The following is a 22992-nucleotide window of genomic DNA, read 5'->3' as shown; positions in this document are numbered from 1 at the left end:
CGTCCCCACTGTAATTGTGAAGTTGAAGGAAAATGATAAATAATTTTCAACATTTTTACAAATAAATATGTGAATGAAGTGTGGCGTGCATTTGTATTCAGCACCCCTGAGTAAATACTTTGTAGAACAACCTTTCACTGCAATTACAGCTGCAAGTCTTTTTGGGGATGTCTCTACCAGCTTTGCAGAACTAGAGAGTGACACTTTTGCCCATTCTTCCTTGCAAAATAGCTCAAGCTCTGTCAGATTGGATGGAGAGTGTCTGTGAGCAGCAACTTTCAGGTCTTGCCACAGATTCTTAATTGGACTTAGGTCTGGACTTTGACTGGGCCATTCTAACACATGAATATGCTTTGATCTAAACCATTCCATTGTAGCTCTGGCTGTTTGTTTAGGGTTTTGTCCTGCTGGAAAGTGAATCTCCATCCCAGTCTGAAGTTTTTGCAGACTCTAACAGGTTTTCTTCTAAGATTGCCCCGTATTTGGCTTCAGCCATCTTGCCATCAACTCTTACCAGGTTCCCTGTCTTTGCTGAAGAAAAGCATCCCCACAACATTATGCTGCCACCACCATGTTTCACGGTGGGGATGGTGTCTTCAGGGTGAGGTGCAGTGTTGGTTTACTGTCACACATAGTGTTTTGCTTTTAGACCAAAAAGATCCCTTTTGGTCTCATCTGACCAGAGCACCTTCTTCCACATGTTTGCTGTGTCTTCCCACAAACTGCAAACAGGACGTCTTATGGCTTTCTTTCAACAATGGCTTTCTTCTTTTCACTCTTCCATAAAGGCCAGATTTGTGGAGTGCACAACCAATAGTTGTCCTGTGGACAGAGTCTCCCACCTGAGCTGTGGATCTCTGCAGCTACTCCAGAGTTAACATGGGCCTCTTGACTGCTTCTCTGATTAATTAATTAATTCTCTGATTCCTTGTCCGGCCTGTCAGTTTAGGTGGATGGCCATGTCTTGGTAGGTTTGCAGTTGTGCCATACTCTTTCCATTTTCGGATGAGGGATTGAACAGTGCTCTGTGAGATGTTCAAAGCTTAGAATATTTATTTTAGCCTAAACCTGCTTTACTCTTCTCCATAACTTTATCCCTGACCTGTCTGGTATGTTCCTTGGCCTTCTTGATGCTGTTTGTTCACTAAGATTCTCCAACAAACCTCTGAGGGCTTCACAGAACAGCTGTATTTATACTGAGATTAAATTATACACTATTTACTAATTAGGTGGCTTCTGAAGGCAATTGGTTCCACTAGATTTTAGTTAGGGGTATCAGAGTAAAGGGGGCTGAATGCAAATGTATGCCACACTTTTCGCATATTTACGGTATTTGTAAAAAAAAAATTGGAAAACCATTTATCATTTTCCTTCCACTTCACAATTATGGGCCACTTTGTGTTGGTCTATCACATAAAATCCCAATAAAATACATTTACGTTTTTGGTTGTAACATGACAAAATGTGGAAAATTTGAAGGAGTATGAATACTTTTTCAATGCACGGTATACCATATTTATCGGCGTATAACACGCACCCTAAGTTTAGGAGGTAATTTTAAGGAAAAAAAACTTTTTAGGAGGGAAGTTTAAGGAAAAAAAACTTACATTTAAATGCCCATCAATGCAGCTTTATCAGTGTTATTTGCAGCCTTGTCATGCAGCCTTGTCCATCATTTGCAGCCTTGTCCATCGTTGCACACTTGTCAGTGTCATTTGCAGCCTTTCCTTTTAAAAATGGCACCACCGAGATGCAGAGCCGGATGTCCTGTGTATCTCAGCGGCTCTCGGTGGCTTTCGGCTGCCATCGGCCATTCTCTGAAGATTTTGGCAGCTTTCGGCCGCCGAGAATGGCTGAAAGCTGCGAGAAGAGCCGAAGGCAGCTGAAAGCCACCGAGAAGAGCCGAAGGTGGCTGAAAGCTGCCCAGAGGCTCACAACGGCTGGGGATCGGCGTATAACACGCACCCACGATTTTCCCCTGATTTTAAGGGGAAAAAAGTGTGTGCTATACGCCGATAAATACGGTATGTATATTATATTATATATATATATATATATATATATATATATACAGGTCCTTCTCAAAAAATTTGCATATTGTGATAAAGTTCATTATTTTCTGTAATGTACTGATAAACATTAGACTTTCATATATTTTAGATTCATTACACACAACTGAAGTAGTTCAAGCCTTTTCTTGTTTTAATATTGATGATTTTGGCATACAGCTCATGAAAACCCAAAATTCCTATCTCAAAAAATTAGCATATCATGAAAAGGTTCTCTAAACAAGCTATTAACCTAATCATCTGAATCAACTAATTAACTCTAAACACCTGCAAAAGATTCCTGAGGCTTTTAAAAACTCCCAGCCTGGTTCATTACTCAAAACCGCAATCATGGGTAAGACTGCCGACCTGACTGCTGTCCAGAAGGCCATTATTGACACCCTCAAGCAAGAGGGTAAGACACAGAAAGAAATTTCTGAACGAATAGGCTGTTCCCAGAGTGCTGTATCAAGGCACCTCAGTGGGAAGTCTGTGGGAAGGAAAAAGTGTGTCAGAAAACGCTGCACAACAAGAAGAGGTGACCGGACCCTGAAGAAGATTGTGGAGAAGGACCGATTCCAGACCTTGGAGGACCTGCGGAAGCAGTGGACTGAGTCTGGAGTAGAAACATCCAGAGCCACCGTGAACAGGCGTGTGCAGGAAATGGGCTACAGGTGCCGCATTCCCCAGGTCAAGCCACTTTTGAACCAGAAATTTTGCATGTCATTCGGAAATCAAGGTGCCAGAGTGTGGAGGAAGACTGGGGAGAGGGAAATGCCAAAATGCCTGAGGTCCAGTGTCAAGTACCCACAGTCAGTGATGGTCTGGGGTGCCATGTCAGCTGCTGGTGTTGGTCCTCTGTGTTTTATCAAGGGCAGGGTCAATGCAGCTAGCTATCAGGAGATTTTGGAGCACTTCATGCTTCCATCTGCTGAAAAGCTTTATGGAGATGAAGATTTCATTTTTCAGCACGACCTGGCACCTGCTCACAGTGCCAAAACCACTGGTAAATGGTTTACTGACCATGGTATTACTGTGCTCAATTGGCCTGCCAACTCTCCTGACCTGAACCCCATAGAGAATCTGTGGGATATTGGGAAGAGAAAGTTGAGAGACGCAAGACCCAACACTCTGGATGAGCTTAAGGCCGCTATCGAAGCATCCTGGGCCTCCATAACACCTCAGCAGTGCCACAGGCTGGTTGCCTCCATGCCACGCCGCATTGAAGCAGTCATTTCTGCAAAAGGATTCCCGACCAAGTATTGAGTGCATAACTGAACATAATTATTTGAAGGTTGACTTTTTTTGTATTAAAAACACTTTTCTTTTATTGGTCGGATGAAATATGCTAATTTTTTGAGATAGGATTTTGGGGTTTTCAGGAGCTGTATGCCAAAATCATCAATATTAAAACAAGAAAAGGCTTGAACTACTTCAGTTGTGTGTAATGAATCTAAAATATATGAAAGTCTAATGTTTATCAGTACATTACAGAAAATAATGAACTTTATCACAATATGCTAATTTTTTGAGAAGGACCTGTGTGTGTATATATATATATATATATATATATATATATATATATATATATATATATATCATAGTTAGTGGACTCTATAAATTTTACACAGACTAAATAATTTATACATATTTGTTGTTTTTTTACCAAAAAAATGTAGCAGAATTCATTTTGACCCAAATTTATGAAAAAATATTGTTTTTTTGCAAACTTTTATAACAGAAACTAAAGCCTCATACACACGCTAGGACTTTGTACAAACTTTCCCTTGGATTTTTGTACAAAGGGCGTTGGCCCTGAACTTGTATTGCATACACACAGCAGGACTTTTTCAGCCAACTTTCACCAAATCATGTGGTTTTTCTGCTCTTTAAGGCCCGTACACACGGTCGGACTTTTTGACAACAAACATGCAAATTAGCTGTTTTGGAGCAACATCCAACTGTGTGTACGCTCCATCGGACAAACTTTTTCTGTTTTCATCCAACTTTTGTTGGCTGTGCGAACGGACAAACTTTCTGGCAACAAAAGTACCGATGGAGCAAAGTCCGACCGTGTGTATGCAAAAGCATCGGACTTTTGTACAAGGTACAAACATGCATGCTCAGAACCAATGCAAAAGATCAGACTACAATACAGAAGTTGACCAAAGGTGGCGCTGGAGTCATTGAACGTCCTCTTTTGAAGTGGCGTCAGTACGTTGTGACGTCACTACGTTCGTGTTTGTTGTCAAAAAGTCCGACCGTGTGTATGCAATACAAATTTGTGGACCACGCCCTTTGTACAAAAGTCCACGGAAAAGTTTGTACAAAGTCCGACCGTGTGTATGAGGCTTTAAGCCTCATACACATGATAGGACTTTGTACAAACTTTCCCTTGGATTTTTGTACAAAGGGCGTCGGCCCTGAACTTGTATTGCATACACACAGCAGGACTTTTTCAGCCAACTTTCACCAATTCACGTGGTTTTTCTGCTCTTTACCGCCACCTTTGGTCAACTTCTGTATTGTTGTCTGATCTTTTGCATTGGTTCTGAGCATGCCTGTTTGTACTTTGTACAAAAGTCCTATGGTTTTCTGTACACACGATCAGACTTTGCTCCGTCTGACTTTTGTTGCCAGAAAGTTTGTCCGTTCGCACAGCCAACAAAAGTCCGATGAAAACAGAAAAAGTTTGTCCGATGGAGTGTACACACAGTCGGATGTTGCTCCAAAACAGCTAATTTGCATGTTTGTTGTCAAAAAGTCTGATCGTGTGTATGGGCCTTTACCGTCACCTTTGGTCAACTTCTGTATTGTTGTCTGATCTTTTGCATTGGTTCTGAGCATGCCTGTTTGTACTTTGTACAAAAGTCCTATGGTTTTTTGTACACACAATCAGACTTTGCTCCATCGGACTTTTGTTGCCAGAAAGTTTGTCCGTTCGCACAGCCAACAAAAGTCCGAAGAAAACCTAAAAAGTTTGTCCGATGGAGCGTACACACGGTCGGATGTTGCTCCAAAACAGCTAATTTGCATGTTTGTTGTCAAAAAGTCCTGTCGTGTGTATGGGCCTTTAGAAAAAAAATATTTTTTTCTCAAAATAGTTTTTTTTTTTCTTTATGTAGCAAAAAAAATAAAAATAAAACCCAGCGGTGATTGAATATCACCAAAAGAAAGCTCTATATGTCAAAAAAAAAAAAAAATATATATATATATATATATATATATATATATATATATATATATATATATATATATATATATATAGTAAGATACTTCCTGCATAGGGTGACACCCAAGCTTCCAATGGAGATTTCAAGTGGCGATTTTGATAAGCATCATGCAGGCATGGTGCACTTTTGTCAGGAAACCCAAACTAAACAATGCCATGCAGCTATTGCTGGAGTACATGTATGTAGACAGGAAGTGAGAGGAAACAAAGGATGAAAACAAAAGCAGAAAGCAATACTTTATTTAACCCCTTCCTACCACCCCCTGCCCTGGCATCCCTTTACCTTAAAGCCCAAGAAGCATCTTGATCACATGATAGCTCTCACAGTGGTCATATGACCAAGAGCTCATCCTGCTGATTCCCAAAAACAAACAAGGACCGAGAGCTGTCGTTGACAACTCTGTCAGTAATACCTCCCAACTTTCAAACTTGAGAATGAGGGACACTTGAGGGAGGTAGAATCCTGCAGCCTGCAAAGCGCACCACAGCAAAAAATGGATGTGGCCAAACTTTGCAGTGGGAGGGGCTTGATGGGCATGGTTAAACAAGCCCAAGCTCCAGGCAAGGGCTGGGGGGTAGCTTTGGGAGGTAGAAGACTTGTGCTAAAATGTGGAGTAAAGTGGGGGACAGATATATAATGGGGGGTGCTTTAGGAGAGGAGCAGACTTGGGGTGGGGGGTCAGATACGTATTGGGGGTGCTTTGGGAGGGAAGCAGACTTGTGTTGGGGGTGCTGACTTGCGCTAAAATGTGGGGTGGGTATTTGCTTACATACATACTGAGGGGAGTGCAGAATTGTGCTGGAGAGTTCAGATACATACTGGGGGGGGGGGGGTACTTTAGGAGGGCAGAGGACTTGTGCTAGAAGGTAGGGTGGGGGGATTTCAAATCCAATCCCCCCTCCAACACAAGTTTTCTCCCCTCTCTAAGCGAGACTCCAAAACATATCCTCTTATACCCTCCAAGTACACTTACCACTATATCACTGTGCCACAATCGGCCCTTTACCTCTATGCCACTGGCAGCCTTTTTTTGACCCATGCCCTGCTATCATGCCTGTCTCCAGTACAATCCTCCCCTGGGATAAGTCTGTTGACCAGTAAAATTCCACCACCCCCATTAGTCTGCCCCCCAGTGCAACCCCCTAGGTTGATCTTATTATAGGCTTACCTGTAGGTTAAACTTATATAAAAGACTATACAACCGCTTTAAGAACATTTTTGCTTTAAATAGAGTGGTGGAAATGTTAGCCAGCTTTTACTGCTGCCTGCGATGCTATGGGTGGTCAACAGAACAGGTTATAAGGGGAATCTCCCCAATGGGTATACAGACATTAATAAACGGACTTATGTTTCTTAGTGAATGTTAATAATATATATCATATTCTAACATTCACAAATCCATAGCTGGAACCAGTAGTTTGTTGAATGCTGGGTGGAGAGGATTCCTTTTGATGTCTGTTCTTCATTAGGGCTGGGTTCACACCGCTGCGGGGGGAGAACCGGATGTGATTCGCACAGCAAATCACATCCGATCTCCGTAGCGCTGCGAGTTCAGCCATACAGATAGTATGGCTGAACTCGCAGCGGTCCCGCAGCAAACTCGCACGGGACCCTTTTTTGGGTCCGCAACGGAATCGGATCGCATGGGGGTTCACACCATGCGATCCGATTCCTGTGCGAGTCGGCAGATCGCACTGCGATATGCCGACGGATCTGGGGGTGTCATTAACATAACATTGACACCCCCAGCCGTCCGCATAGGGCAGTGTGAACTGCCGGCGGGAGGTATGCGATGCGGGAAAACGCCGCGGATTCGCGGCGTTCCCGCATCGCAGCAATGTGAATCTAGCCTAAAGCGGGATTCCGCTGACCTATCTTTTTTTTTTTTTTTGGTGTCATTGATATCTGATTATACTATTAGTCTAGCACTCACTTGTTGCTGTTTTTTTTTCCCTGGCTTGCCGATTTCGTTCGTGAGTTTAACTTTTAAAAATTCCTCCTGGCCGTTTCCATTTTTCTTGTGGGCATTTGAAGCCCACAAGCACTTAGTTCCGGGATGCGGTGAATGCTGTGTTCCCAGCATTCACTGCTCGATCCCACGCATGCTCAGTGATATCAGCGGCGTCATTCAGTCCTGAAATCTCACGAGATTTCGGCAGGACTGCGTTCCCCACTGATTCATGGGAAGAATGTGCGAAAACTCCCAGGGGGCTTTGCGGAGCCGGGGAAAGGCGATAACCACGCCTACTCCCACGGGAGGAGAGCCCGGAAGTTACTTTTAGAATCGCAATTAAAAGGTAATTACGGCGATCTGATTTTTTTTAAGGGTCAATTCCACATCTATGGCAGAAAGAGATTGGCTTAGGATGTTGTTGAAAATGTGAATACAACACCGCTTTAATATTGATATCTTGTAAACGTGCATGTGAAGAGTCCACTAATGCCCCATACACACGATCAGAAATTCAGATTCAGATCAGAAATAGGACCCCATATCTCACTATAAAGAGGAGATGTCCTGTCATATTCCTATCGTAATGGATGTTTACATTACTTGTAATAGGAATAAAAGTTATCAAAATAAAAAAAGAAAGTATAATTAACAATAAAAACATAAATTAAAAAATGTTTAAAGCACCCCTGTCCCCGTTTGCTCAAAACGCATATGTAAGTCCCGCCCAGTGTTCAAACCATACATGTGAGGTATCGACGTGAACGTTGGAGCTAGAGCAATAATTTTGTCCCTAGACCTCCTCTGTATGGGGATTTTTAAGTACTGAACTTTGGCGCCATTCCACAAATGTGTGCAATTTTGAAGCATGACATGTTAGGTATCTATTTATTCGGTGTAACTTCATTTACTGTTTTATGTTTTTTTTTAAAGCACAAAACTATTTCTTTCCCCAAAAAAATGCATTCGAAAAATGGCTGCGCAAATACCGTACGAGATAAAAAGTTGCAACAACCACCATTGTGTTCTCTAGGGTCTTTGCTAATATATATATATATATATATATATATATATATATATATATATATATATATATATATATATAATATTGTGGGGGTGGCAAGTGGTTAAAAAAAAAAAAATGAAAAAGAATACATGAGTGTTGAAATTCTAAAATGTTATATTGCCTTTTTTTGTAGTTTATGAAGAGTTGACTTTTGAGTTCTATCAAGCAAAATGGAATCCCCTGAATTTCTGGAAATGTTTTGAAGACATGCTTTCCTTCAGTATGCTCTTTATATACCTCTTTTGGTGGGAGATGACATGAAGAAGTTGCACATTTAACAGCGCTGATGTTCATTTCTCCATCAAGATCACTTATCAGGCTCTAGGATCCCTATGACTTGCTGCCACATACCGCCGTCATGGCTCATGCTATTGAAGTGGATGACAATGAGATGACCCAAGGTGATTATCCTGGGAGCTCCAGGAGAGACTCTTCACTTAGGGCCCGACATCTATTCCGTAGGCTGAACAGACCCGGTAATGGACACCCCAAAGGGCTGAGAGCTACTTCTCCAATGGGAAGGGTCATCTTGATAAATTCATCATTAGAAGGTAAGCTCCCCTTTTATTTGTATTGAGCTATTGTAGGATAATTTTTCCAGAATAACCTCTGTATACTTGACTACTGTTTCAAATAACCTCTGTATATTTGACTACTGCATAAAATCCCTAGACATTTAACCACTTCAGCCCGGAATAATTTACTCCTTTCCTGACCAGAGCACTTTTGATATTCGGCACTGCGTCGCTTTAACTGACAATTGCGCAGTCGTGCGACGTGGCTCCCAAACAAAATTGACGTCCTTTTTTTCCCACAAATAGAGTTTTCTTTTGGTGGTATTTGATCACCCCTGCAGTTTTTATTTTTTTGCGCTATAAACAAAAAAAGAGCGACAATTTTGAAAAAAACGCATTATTTTTTACATTTTGCTATAATAAATATCCCCCAAAAATATATAAAAAAAACATTTTTTTCCTCAGTTTAGGCCGATACGTATTCTTCTACATACTTTGGTAAAAAAAAATCGCAATAAGCGATTATTGATTGGTTTTCGCAAAAGTTATAGCGTTTACAAAATAGGGGATAGTTTTATGGCATTTTTATTAATTAATTTTTTTTTAAATGGCGAGGATCAGCGATTTTTATTGTGACTGCGACATTATGGTGGACACTTTGGACATTTTTGACAAATTTTTGGGACCATTGTCATTTATACAGCAATCAGTGCTATACAAATGCACTGATTCCTGTGTAAATGACACTGGAAGTGAAGGGGTTAATCACTAGGTAGCAGTGTAGGAGTTAAGTGTGTCCTGGGGTGTTTTTCTAACTGTGGGAGGGGCGTGGCTGTGTGTGACATGTCACTGATCTCTGCTCCGATCACAGGGAGCAGAGATCAGTGACACTGTCACTAGGCAGAACAGGGAGATGCTTGTTTACATTAGTATTTTTCCTCCCCATGAGGTGATTGCGGGTATCCCCGTGGCGATCGAGTCCGTGGGACCCGCGAGCCGACTCACGGAGCTTACCGCGGACACACGACCGCTGGTTGCCTCTTAAAGGGCAACATACAGGTACATGATTCTGCTTGTACGAGCCCTTCTGCCGACGTATATATACCGGCGTGGGGCGGTCGGCAAGTGGTTAAGTCACATAAAGGGAAACACCCAGGAATGGGTATTTGTAATGATTTAACATTTTTACATTATTACAACAGCTTAACCTCCCAAAGATACCTTTGTGCAATCTTTATAAGATGCATTCTTTCCTTCTCAATGTAGTGTATTCTCAGTGTTGCCCAACAGAGGCGGTTCTCTCTCTCGGTATGTCAAGGTAAAACATCACTCTAGTCTAGGCTATTAAAGTAGGTAAATCTGTCAGTTAACAAACCTTGCGGTATGTTTCTTTCATATACTCTTGACATCACCTTTGTTAAAGCCAAAATGAGCTTTCTTCTTTTTTTGATTTCATTCCAAACTGTGCTTTATTAAAGTGGTTGTAAACCCTTACAAACCACTTTGACCTACAGGTAAGCCTAGATTAAGGCTTACCTGTAGGTCCAAGAAATATCTCCTAAACCTACACGGTTTAGGAGATATTTCCTAAAAGACCGTCACAGCTGTCTCCGGCGCATGCGCCGTAGACAGCGGCGCGCAGGCACACTATCGCCGTTAGCAGCATGCCGCGAAATGCCGTTAGTGGCGGCTCCCGTGCGGCATGCGCGGGAGTGACGTCATCGCTGCTCCGGCGCTGTGAGTGGCTGGAGCAGGAAGAAGATGGACACTGAGGACTACAGGGGACAGCGGTGACAGCACTGGCTCCTGTGTCAGGTAAGTGGCACATAATGGACTACTATGCGATGCATAGTAGCCCATTATGCTTTACCTTTGCAGGGAGACAAAGAGGAAGTAAACCCATCAGGGTTTACTTCCTCTTTAAAGGTGCAACATACACAGTAAAGGTTGACAGGATACGAATGTAATAATGTAAGTAAGTGGTATAAACATAGGTGCATTGTTAAATCAAGATAAAGTGCAGGAAAAATTGACTTTGTAGGCACCAATTATAAAAATTGAATAGTTTATTAAACACATAATGGTACAAACAATCACTTTAAAAACAGAAAGTAGAAAATATTGTTTTTTTGTTTTAATTTCCTCAATTTGTTCGCTTATATCGCAAAAAAAAAAAAAAAAAACTGATTTGTGAATAAATACCACCAAAATAAAGCTCTATTTGTGTGAACAAAATGATAAAAATTCCATTTGGGTACAGTATAGCATGACCGCGCAATTCTTGTTGAAAGTGCGAGAGCGCTGAAAGCTGAAAATTGGCTTGGGAAGGAAGGGAGGTGAAAGTGCCCAGTATTGAAGTGGTTAATGCTCTCCACTCGATGTGTGGGGTTTAAACATAGGGAAGACTCATCACATAATACGTTTACAAAAAGGCTTATTAAAGCTAAATATAATGCACTCACAGCAACTAGGATAAATTTAGGCAATAGAGAGGGTAATCCAACCAAGAGATCATCACATCACAGCTCCCATCTTCTTCCAACATCTTCCCCTTACTAGGCTACTTCTGGGAATGGAGCTTTCATATTATAGTATTATGTTTGTTTAAACACATAGTGGTAATTTTTGTGTTTGTTCACAATACTTCACTTTATTAATTCACATGAGACAGTGCATATCTTTTATATTTTGAGCAACGTATGTAAAGGTGATGTCAATAAGAACGATAACGAGCAAAAAAATGAACCAGAGTATGCTTTTTGTGGACACGTCAATGGGCCATAAGGACTTGTTCAATGAAAAGCGCTTAAGTGTGTTTGTGCGTCACTTTTCTCCTTCTAGAGAGATGGTGCAGTACAGGGATGGTCTGCAAGGCTTGTTTTGGGCTGTAAGGTTAAGATCTATGCCCTGTTTTGTTATATTCGGAGGGGCATCCCCTCTGTTTATAGAGAGGTTGTTTGTATGGCAGGATTGCAGAAAGGTTGGTGTCAAAGCTTGAAGTTTTACAATTAGTTTCCTAACCATTAATAAGGATTCCTGTAAAAGGATAAATCTGTAGGTGAAATGCTGTGTATGCCTAGTAAGCAGGCCTTGGGGTCTAGAGTTATTGTGGAGCCCATATTGTCATGTAAATTCAGTGCCTTAGAAAAGTATTCATACCCCTTGAAATTTTCCAAATTTTGTCATATTCCAAGCGAAAACTTAAATGTATTTTATTGTGATTTTATGTGATAGACCAACACAAAGTGGCACATAATTGTGAAGTGGAAGGAAAATGTTAAATGGTTTCCAACATTTTTTACAAGTAAATCACTTAAAAGTGTGGCGTGCATTTGTATTAAGCCCCCCTGAGTCAATACTTTGTAGAACCACCTTTTGCTGCAATTACAGCTGCAAGTCTTTTTGGGGATGTCTCTACCAGCTTTGTATATCTAGAGTGAAATGTTTGCCCATTCTTCTTTGCAAAATAGCTTGCGCTTTGTCAGATTGGATGGAGAGCGTCTGTGAACAGCAATTGTCAAGTCTTGCCACAGATTCATAATTGGATTTAGGTCTGGACTTTGATAAGGCCATTCTAACACATGAATAAGCTTTGATCTAAGCCATTCCATTGTAGCTCTGGCTGTATGTTTTGGGCCGTTGTCCTGCTGGAAGGTGAACCTCCGCCCCAATCTGAAGTCTTTTGCAGACCGTAACGTTTTTTTTTCTAACATTGCCCTGTATTTGGCTTCATCCATCTTCCCATCAACTCTGACCAGCTTCCCTGTCCCTGCTGAAGAAAAGCATCTCCATAACATGATACTGCCACCACCATGTTTAATGGTGGGGATGGTATGTTCAGGGTGATGTGCAGTGTTATGCCGCGTACACACGAGCGGACTGTATGGCGTACTTAGTCTGGCGTACTTTCCGCCAGACTGTCCGTCGGACTTTCCAAACGGGCTACTTGTCCACACACGGCACTTTTTGAGCGGACTAATACGGCGTACTAAGTCCGCCGTACTATCCGCCCTACTTTTGAAATGAACGGACTCGCCCACACACGCGGAGGAAAGTCCGCTCATTTCGAGCGCGTCTCCAGGTAGGCGGGGCCCGCGAAGGAGACGTCGCTGGCCCCGTCGCCTGGTATGGACTTAAAGGGGAACCCCAACGCCGAAAAAAATCGGCGTGGGGGTCCCCCCCAAGTCCACAACAGACCCTTGTCCGAGCACGCTACCCGGCCGGCCAGGAAAGGGGGGCGAGCGAGCGCCCCCCCTCCTGAGCCGTACCAGGCCGCGTGCCCTCAACATGGGGGGGTGCCTTGGGGAAGGGGGGGGCGCGGCCCCCCACCCCAAAGCACCTTGTCCCCATGTTGATGAGGACAAGGGCCTCTTCCCGACAACCCTGGCCGTTGGTTGTCGGGGTCTGCGGGCGGGGGGCTTATCGGAATCCGGGAGCCCCCTTTAATAAGGGGGCCCCTGGATACCCGCCCCCCACCCTATGTGAATGAGTATGGGGTACAATGTACCCCTACCCATTCACCTGTAAAAAAAAAAGTACAAAAAAAAACACAACACACGAGATAAAATACTTTATTGCACAGCTCCGGGGGTCTTCCGTCTTCGGGGGTCTTCTTGCCGGACTCCTCCGCTATCTTCTTGTAGCTCTTTTGCTAGCGCAGGAGTCCGGCTTTCTTCCTCGCCGCCGGCCTCTTCTCCCGACTTCGGGGGTCTTCTCGCCGGACTCCTCCGCTATCTTCTTGTAGCTCTTTTGCTAGCGGAGGAGTCCGGCTTTCTTCCTCGCCGCCGGCCTCTTCTCCCGACTTCGGGGGTCTTGTCCCCCTCTTCGGTTCTTCTGCCGGGCCACCGCGCCTTCTTATAGCTCTTTTACAGGCGGTGGCCCGGTCTTCTGTCGCCGCCGCCGCCGCCTTCCGTTCTTCTTCTTCTTCTTCTTCTTCTTCTTCTTCTCCAGGAGATGTTGACTCGACGCTCTCTCCAGCCACAATGCCAGGGACGCACTGCGCGGCCACTTATATAGGGACAAGGGGCGGTGTCACATGGCTTTATGTCACATGGGTTGGTGTCACATGGTGACCCCGCCCCCTTACGATGTCACAGTCCCCATGTGACATCAACCCATGTGACCAACCCATGTGACATAAAGCCATGTGACACCGCCCCTTGTCCCTATATAAGTGGCCGCGCAGCACGTCACTGGCATTGTGGCCGGTGAGAACGTCGAGTCAACATCTCCTGGAGAAGAAGGAGAAGAAGAAGAAGAAGAACGGAAGGCGGCGACAGAAGACCGGAAAGAGGGGGACAAGACCCCCGAAGTCGGGAGAAGAGGCCTGCGGCGAGGAAGAAAGCCGGACTCCTCCGCTAGCAAAAGAGCTACAAGAAGATAGCGGAGGAGTCCGGCGAGAAGACCCCCGAAGTCGGGAGAAGAGGCCGACGGCGAGGAAGAAAGCCGGACTCCTCCGCTAGCAAAAGAGCTACAAGAAGATAGCGGAGGAGTCCAGCGAGAAGACCCCCGAAGTCGGGAGAAGAGGCCGGCAGCGAGGAAGAAAGCCGGACTCCTCCGCTAGCAAAAGAGCTACAAGAAGATAGAGGAGGAGTCCGGCGAGAAGACCCCCGAAGCCGGACTCCTCCGCTAGCAAAAGAGCTACAAGAAGATAGCGGAGGAGTCCGGCGAGAAGACCCCCGAAGACGGAAGAGCCCCGGAGCTGTGCAATAAAGTATTTTATCTCGTGTGTTGTGTTTTTTTTTGTACTTTTTTTTTACAGGTGAATGGGCAGGGGTAGATTGTACCCCATACTCATTCACATAGGGTGGGGGGCGGGTATCCGGGGGCCCCCTTATTAAAGGGGGCTCCCGGATTCCGATAAGCCCCCCGCCCGCAGACCCCGACAACCAACGGCCAGGGTTGTCGGGAAGAGGCCCTTGTCCTCATCAACATGGGAACAAGGTGCTTTGGGGTGGGGGGGCCGCGCGGCCCCCCCCTTCCCCAAGGCACCCCCCCATGTTGAGGGCACGCGGCCTGGTACGGCTCAGGAGGGGGGGACGCTCGCTCACCCCCCTTTCCTGGCCGGCCGGGTAGCGTGCTCGGACAAGGGTCTGTTGTGGACTTGGGGGTAACCCCCACGCCGATTTTTTCGGCGTTGGGGTTCCCCTTTAAGTCCATACCAGGCGGCAGGGCCAGTGACGTCTCCTTCGCGGGCCCGCCTACCTGGAGACCCGCTCGAAATAAGCAGACTTTTCCCTGAGCGGGAAAAGTCCGCTCATTTCAAAAGTACAGCGGACTGGCATACACACGGCCGGATTGTCCGCCGAAATGCGAGTACGACGGACAGAATTTCGAAAAAAACGAAATTCTTAGTACGCCGGACTGCACACTGAAAAAGTCCGCTGAAGCCCACACACGAGCGGATTGTCCGCTGAAATGTGTTTCAACGGACTAAGTACGCCATACAGTCCGCTCGTGTGTACGCGGCATTAGTTTTCCTCCACACATAGCATTTTGCTTTTAGGCCAAAAAGTTCAATTTTGGTCTCATCTGACCAGAGCACCTTCTTCCACATGTTTGCTGTGTCTGCCATGTGGCTTCTGGCAAACTGCAAACTGGACTTCTTAAGGCTCTCTTACAGTGGCTTTCTTCTTGCCACTCTTCCATAAAGGTCAGATTTGTGGAGTGCACGACTAATTGTCCTATGGACAGATTCTCCCACCTGAGCTGTGGATCTCTGCAGCTCCTCCAGAGTCACCCTGGGGCGGTTGGCTGCTTCTCTGATTAACGCTCTCCTTGCCTGGCCGGTCAGTTTAGGTGGATGGCCTTGTCTTGGTAGGTTTGTAGTTGTGCCATACGCTTTCCATTTTCGGATGATGGATTGAATAGTGCTCTGTGAGATGTTCAAAGCTTTTAGTTAGGGGTAGCAGAGTAAAGGGGGCTGAATACAATTGCACGCCATACTTTTCAGATATTTATTTGTAAAAAATCTTGAAGACCATTTATCATTTTCCTTCTATGTGCCACTTTGTGTTGGTCTATCACATAAAATCTCAATAAAATATATTTACGTTTTTGGCTGTAACATGACAAAATGTGGAAAATTTCAAGGGGTATGAATACATTTTCAAAGCACTGTATGTAATAACGTCATATCAATAGTTTTGTATTGCCAAGCAAGACAAAATAAGTGATAGAAAGTTCCTAAAGGACTGTGGAATTTAGTACACAAGTGGCTGTAATGCCGTGTACACACGACCGGACTTTCCGGCAGACTAGGTCCCACAGTCTTCCCGACTGACTTTTCAGCGGAGTTCTGACGGACTTTCCGAACTAAATGACTTGGCCACACACAATCATACCAAAGTCTGACGGATTTGAACGTGATGACGTACAACCACACTAGAATAAGGACGTTCATAGCCAGTAGCCAATAGCTGCCCTAGCGTTGGTTTTCGTCTGTCGGACTAGCTTACAGACAAACAGATTTTTCCACCGGAAAGATTTTAAACATGTTCTAAATCTAAAGTCCGTCTGATTTTTCGAAGCACAGGTCCGATGAAGCCCCCACACGATCGAATTGTCCAGCCGATTGGTTCCGTGGGACCTTTGCTGTCGAAAAGTCCGGCCGTGTGTACACGGCATAAGAAAGGCTCATCTTAGATGAATAAATAGGGGTCAAGTATGTAAGGTTGAGGATGTAAAGGTGTGTAAATTTGTCTGATCATTTTCAGGTGGTGTGTTTATAATCTGTCAGAGTTCCATCCCATTCTTGCTCATCCATGGATCCCACTTCTAGTTTTCAAGATGCCTTCTTAAATTGAGCCTTTAACATTTCTGTTGGGTTTTGTAATTAGTGGCACAATGTAGACATCGGTGTATGTGATTCTTTGAACGTCTCTCTTGAGGCTGGCTTCACACAGGTCTGGCTGTGGTTTGCAGTCCGGTGTGTGATTCAGGTGCACATTTTTCCCTGAATTTGCACCTGAAACAGACCCAAAAACGCACAGGACCCTTTTTTGTACCACAGCCACCCCGGACATGTGTGAACCGGCTCCATTGAAAGCCGGTCACACTCACATGTTATACAAATTGTAAAACTAGCTGTGTTGGGAAGCCTGCTCCTGAACTCATTGATTTCATTCTCATAGCCCTAAGGCCCCTTTTCACATGGGGCTGTTCGTTTTGACAGACTCCGCTGATCCGTTGATCTCCGCTGAGCAGGCGGATGGCCGGTCCATTGACTGGGCTGAGACAGACCCGTCAGAGCCCCACTCTCCTCTATTGGAGATTGGATAAAAACTGATACGCCTGTCCGTTTTCATCTGATATCATCCGATCTGCCAGATGGATGGAAAATAGGGTCTCTGTCTGTCTGGATTTGGTGGACTGGATCGAATCGGATATCGGCAGATGTCAGCGGACATGTCACCGCTGACATCCGTCGCTCCATAGAGGTTAATGGAGCGTCCGATCACGTCCACCTGAAAAAAAGACAGGCAGACCTGATCGGACAGCATGCGTGAATGGGGCCTAAATCTACACTTGATCTTGACTGAACAGGGGCCAGCAAATTACCACCCACAGGCCACATCTGGCCCGCTGCAAGGTTTTATCCAACTTGCAGCTAGGCTCAGTGGTAAATCCTCATTGTGTGCACTGATTGAGTATTAAGGTCTTCAAAGGCTGCCTATGATCTCTGCTTCTGATGTAAGGGTTTAGCTCTGATGGGGACCCTGATGTACAGGAGGACTCTGACTGGGACCCTGATGTAAGAGGGGGCTCTGTTGGGTGCCCTGATGTAAGGGGGACTCTGATAGGTGCTGTGATGGGGGGCCAGGATGAGATTTTTTTTCAGATGACAAATATTTGTAAAATACACAATGTGGGGCCCAGTGATTTTTCACTTCAAGCACCCGGTCATGTGCAGGGAAAGAAGAACTTTCAATAAACGTTTACCATATGTTTGAAGCACAAAAAATGTCCTGGGAGACCAGAGCAAAGGTGTTTTCTTTTTTTTTTGTAGTTATAAAGTGAAAATGTTCCCTGCTTTAACGTAAAACATGTCCCAGTAGTAGTATCGCCCTTCCACCTCCATATACATTATATTGTCAAAAGTATTGCCTTTAAACACACATGAACTTTAATGGCATCCCAGTCTTAGTCTGTAGGGTTCAATATTGAATTGACCCAATCTTTGCAGCTGTAACAGCTTCAACTCTTCTGGTAAGGCTGCCCACAAGGTTTAGGAGTGTGTCTAGGGGAATGTTTAACCATTCTTCCAGAAGCACATTTGTGAGGTCAGGCACTGATGTTGGATGAGAAGGTCTGGCTCACAGTCTCCTCTCTAATTCATCCCAAAGGTGTTCTATCAGGTTGAGATCAGGACTCTGTGAAGGCCAGTCAAGTTCCTCCACCCCAAACTCACTCATCCTTGTCTTTATGGACCTTGCTTTGTGCACTGGTGGTCAGTCATGTTGGAACAGGAAGGGGTCATCCCCAAACTGTTCCCACAAAGTATGGAGCATGAAATGGTCCAAAAATGTCTTGGTATTCTGGCACCTTAAGAAATCCCTTTGCTGGAACTAAGGGGTCAAGCCCAACCCCTGAAAAACAACCCCACACCATAATCCACTAAATGATTTGATTGATTGAATGAATATAGATAGAATGATTTGAACCAGTACACAAACCAAGGCCCATAAGGACATGGATGAGCGAGTTTGGGGTGGAGAATTTTGACTTGCTTGCACTTGTCCCGACCTCAACCTGATGGAACACCTTTGGGATGAATTAGAGAGATTGCGGAGACTGCAGGCCAGGCCTTCTCATCCAACATCAGTGCCTGACCTCACAAATGCACCTCTGGAAGAATGGTCAAACTTTCCTATAGACACACTCCTAAACCTTGTTGACAGCCTTCTCAGAACAGATGTCGATGCAGCCCACAGATTCATGCACCTATAGGAATATCTTCATTGGCACACCTTGGCATAGTGATTATCTTGTCCTTTATTCACATAAAGCTACAAGCATCACAGGCGCCATCCACCAGTTCACTACAACATCCTACATGAACTATGAGTAGGCCTGTAGTGTGATGGATACAGTTCAACTTCTCTGTAGATCCGTGATCCATGTAGATCCACAACTACACTGCTTCTCTGCTTGACTTGCCAAGTAGACTTGTTGTAGAGACCAAGCTTCATACTCTACATCAGGGACGTGCGGTGAGGTCAGGGGCTGGTGAGACACTGGCTAGTATCAGAGCCAGATAAGGGAAACTTTCTGAGGGTCCTTAGTGCACACTCTGATAACCATTTAGCGAATAAACCCACAACACTATTTAGTGAATAAACCCCATATGACCACTTAGCAGGGGCAGATTGACAACTCATGGGGCCCCCGGGCAATAGGAGATTATGGGACCCCAGGCAATAGATTATGGGGCCACACAGTATACACACACATACAGTATACACACACAGAATACACATACACACACTGAAAAGGTACTGGAGAGACGGGGGAGATGTAATCTTGGGATTTAAAAAAAAATGATTTTTACATACTGTCCCAGTATGACACTGTGCTAATTTAACCACTTACAGACCGGACCATTTTGCTGGTCAAAGACCAGACCACTTTTTGCAATCCGGCATAAGCGATTATTGATTGGTTTGCGCAAAAGTTATAGCGTTTACAAAATAGGGATAGTTTTATAGCATTTTTATTAATAATTTTTTATTATTTTTTTTTTTTTTACTAGTAATGGCTGCGATCAGCGATTTTTATTGTGACTGCGACATTGTGGGGGACCCATCAGACATTTTTGACACATTTTTGGGACCATTGTCATTTATACAGTAATCACTGCTATATAAATGCAGTGATTCCTGTGTAAATGACACTGGCAGTGAAGGGGTTAACCAGTGGGTGGCAGTGTAGGGGTTAAGTGTTCCTAGGGGTGTGTTACTAACTGTGGGGGGGTTTGGGCTTTCATTTAGTGAACACTGATCTCTGCTCCAATCACATGGAGCAGAGATCAGCATCACTAGTTGCTAGGCAGAATGGAGAAATGCTGTTTACACGGCATTTCCTCCATTCAGCCGTCCCGTGAGACGATCGCGGGGATGCCCGTGGCGATCGAGGGGTCCGGACTCACGGGGGTCCCGACCACCGCCGGCGCGCTCTCGATGGCAGGGCGGCATTGAAGATTGGACGTACCTGTACGCCAATATGCCTGCCCGTGCCATTCTATCGACGTACATCGTCGTGCGCTGGTCGGGAACCGGTTAACTAACAAGTCTATGTTGGTTAAATTAGTAAGCTATGAGAACTAATGAAAATGCCATATATAATCTATATAATAAAAGAATAGAACCTGAACCATTCGCTATAGTTCTCCTAGTTTACTAATTTAACTAGCACATAAGGACTTGTTTTAGCATATGTAAACAGCATTCAAACCATACACGTGAGGTATTGCCACAAATGTTAGAGCAAGAGCAATAATTTTAGAACTAGACCTCCTCTGTAACTCTAAACATGTAACCTGTAAAAAAAAAAATTTGAATTTTTTATTCATGAAAATTGTATCAAATAATTACCGTAATTTTCCTTTCCTGATGCCAACATTGCAGCATACTAGTGATAAATAATTAGCTAACAGGGTAGCTAATGGTACTTTAAATCATAACAGAAGACTGGATAGTCCTCCTTCTGAAATCTACAGATGACAAATCGCCTGGGTCGTTTCTATAATGTCTTAAGAACGTATTGCGCGAAGACCAAGATGCTGCACTACAGATGGTTTCCATAGATACATTCAAATGAGCTGCCCAGGATGCTGCCACCGCCCTAGTGGAGTGTGCAGTCACCACTGTACGCTGTGTATGAGTTTGACAATCCATCCTGCCAAGGTTCTTGCAGTGGCCTCCTTCCCCTGGAACCTTCCTGTTGGGATTATAAAGAGCTTCTCCGAAGTCCTAAATGGTAACAGAAAGGTCGTTCTGGAGACCTAATTCATGCAGAATTCCTGAACGTTCTTCTGGAAAGTTGGGTAAGGCCCCAATACTAGTCTGGTGGAAGGGCGTCGCAACCTTTGGAACAAAATGGTGGACCGGTCTTAGTTCGATCCGATCTGGAAAGAATTTTATATGCTGCTCTGAGGCTCCCAGGGCCTGGAGCTCCGACGCTCTCCTACCAGAGGTAATTGCTGTTAAGAAAACTGCCTTGTATGTTACGTCCCAAAGTGAACAATCATCAGTTGGAGCAAAGGGATGGGCTGATAGAAAGTCCAGTAGAACTGACAGATCCCATTGAGGAAACATTCTTTTATTCCGAGGGAAAATTTTGACAACTGCTTAAAGAATTGTTTGATTAACAATTAAGCCCATTTTAGCTTTGTTATTGCCGGGATTGCAGATATTTGCACCTTTAACGAACTGAGGCTAAGGCCCATGTCTAGGCCTGACTGAAGGAAAACCAACACTGCCGATAGAGGTGGGGCTGCAGGATTGAGACCTCTCTCAGTTAGTAAGAGTGTGAATCTGTCCTAGATTTTGTTGTAGACCCTATTTGTAGTGGGTTTTATGGCCCTAAGTAATGTTGCAATAACTCCAGAGGAGCATCCTAAGTTCTCCAGCCTCCCCCACTCAATAGCCAAGCCCAAAGATCCAGCCTGCGTATGTTCAGATGCAGGAACTTGCCTTGTATAAGTAGGTGTGAAAATACTGGCAGGGGGATTGGATGTTTTTTGCTGAGGTGCATCGCTTAAGGGAAAAACCAAGGCCTCCACGACCAGTATGGGAGGATGGCTATGACTGTCACCTGCTCTCTCAATAGCCTCAGGAGGAACCTCATGATTAGAGCTGTTGGAGGAAAGGCGTAAGCAAAGCTGCAATTTCAGGGTGTGACCAGTGCATCTGTTTCTTCCGCCTGGGGATGCGGAAATCTGGACAAGAATCTCTGAAGCTGTGAGAAGCAAAGAGGTCGATTTGCGGTAGACCCCACTTGTGAACCAATTGGGAGAATACTTTGTGATGAAAGGCCCATTCCGTCTGATCCGGGAATCTCTGTGAAAGATGATCAGCCTGCGCATTCAACCTCCCAGGAAGGTAGAATGCTCTTAAAGACTGTAGGTGTATTTCCACCCAGGTCAATATGGGTTGACCTGGTGTTCCGCCTGCAGTGGACTGACTGACCTTCGCAGTGTGCCCCCCAGCCTGCCTCCCTGGCATCGGTCGTAACAATGGTCCAACTTAAAGGACCCAAGGGACCTGACTTCTTCAGGGATTCCACACTCAACCACCACTGCAGGCTCTTCCTCATAACGACGGATATCATTATCAGTTGTGTTAAGCTCTGCTTCCACCACTGTGATGCGAAGCCTAGCTGAAACTGACGAAGATGCCAGTGGGCCCATGGTGCCTAGAAGACTGAGGCACCGAGAGGCTGAAAGGTGATTGGAAGTTGCTGCTGCTAAAATTCTCTTCCTGATCACCTTCACCTACTCTGATGGAATAGACACAGATGCCTTCTTCGTGTCAAACAGTGCTCCCAGGTACACCAACTGTTGAGTTGGGATGAGATGTCTCTTTTTAAAGTTGATGATCCATCCAAACTTCTGCAGAGTGTGGACGAGGATCTCTCTGTGTGTTAAAGCGGAGGTCCACCCTAAAGTGGACCTTCCGCTAATCGGAACCCTCCCCCCCTCCGGCGCCACAATTGGCACCTTTCAGGGGGGAGGGGGGTGCAGATACCTGTACAGTACAGGTATCTGCACCCACTTCCGGGATAGCTCTCTACGGAAAGGGGCGTAGATTACGAACCCTTTCCGCAAGTGCCCGCCCCTTTCTGCAAGTGCCCCGCTGCCTGCTGGGAAACACACAGATCCCAGAGACAGCGGGGACCGTCCTTATTGCGCAGCGCGACTCACGCATGCGCAGTAGGGAACCGGGAAATGAAGCCGAAAGGCTCCATTTCCTGATTGCCATACCCAAGATGGCGGCGGCAGCACCCGAGAGACGATCTAGAGATCGGCTTCAGGTGCCGACATCGCGGGCACGCTGGACAGGTAAGTGTCACTATTTTAAAAGTCAGCAGCTGCAGTATTTGTAGCTGCTGGCTTTTAAAAAAAAAAAAAACGCGGAGTCCCGGCGGACTCCCGCTTTAATAATTCTTCTTGATCCCTTGC

At 44.9% G+C, this 22992-nt stretch overlaps 1 protein-coding gene across 1 annotated transcript in view; it reads left to right on the top strand.

Annotated features, from left to right (window-relative positions):
• Positions 1-8437: 8437 nt before the first annotated feature.
• PDZD7 (PDZ domain containing 7) overlaps positions 8438-22992 on the top strand; it is a 108890-nt gene continuing 94335 nt past the window's right edge. Inside the window, exon 1 of the mRNA XM_077455326.1 lies at positions 8438-8849. Coding sequence (XP_077311452.1) covers positions 8657-8849 — 193 coding nt within the window. The 5' untranslated portion in view covers positions 8438-8656. The remainder of the gene's footprint in view (positions 8850-22992) is intronic.

The sequence above is a fragment of the Lithobates pipiens genome, unplaced genomic scaffold (genome assembly GCF_037356315.1).
Source record: "Lithobates pipiens isolate NorthernLeopardFrog02 unplaced genomic scaffold, aLitPip1_a1.2 Scaffold_25, whole genome shotgun sequence".
Lineage (NCBI taxonomy): Eukaryota > Metazoa > Chordata > Amphibia > Anura > Ranidae > Lithobates > Lithobates pipiens.
Note: the sequence above shows the minus strand (reverse complement) of the source record. Positions and strands in the feature narration are given on the sequence as shown.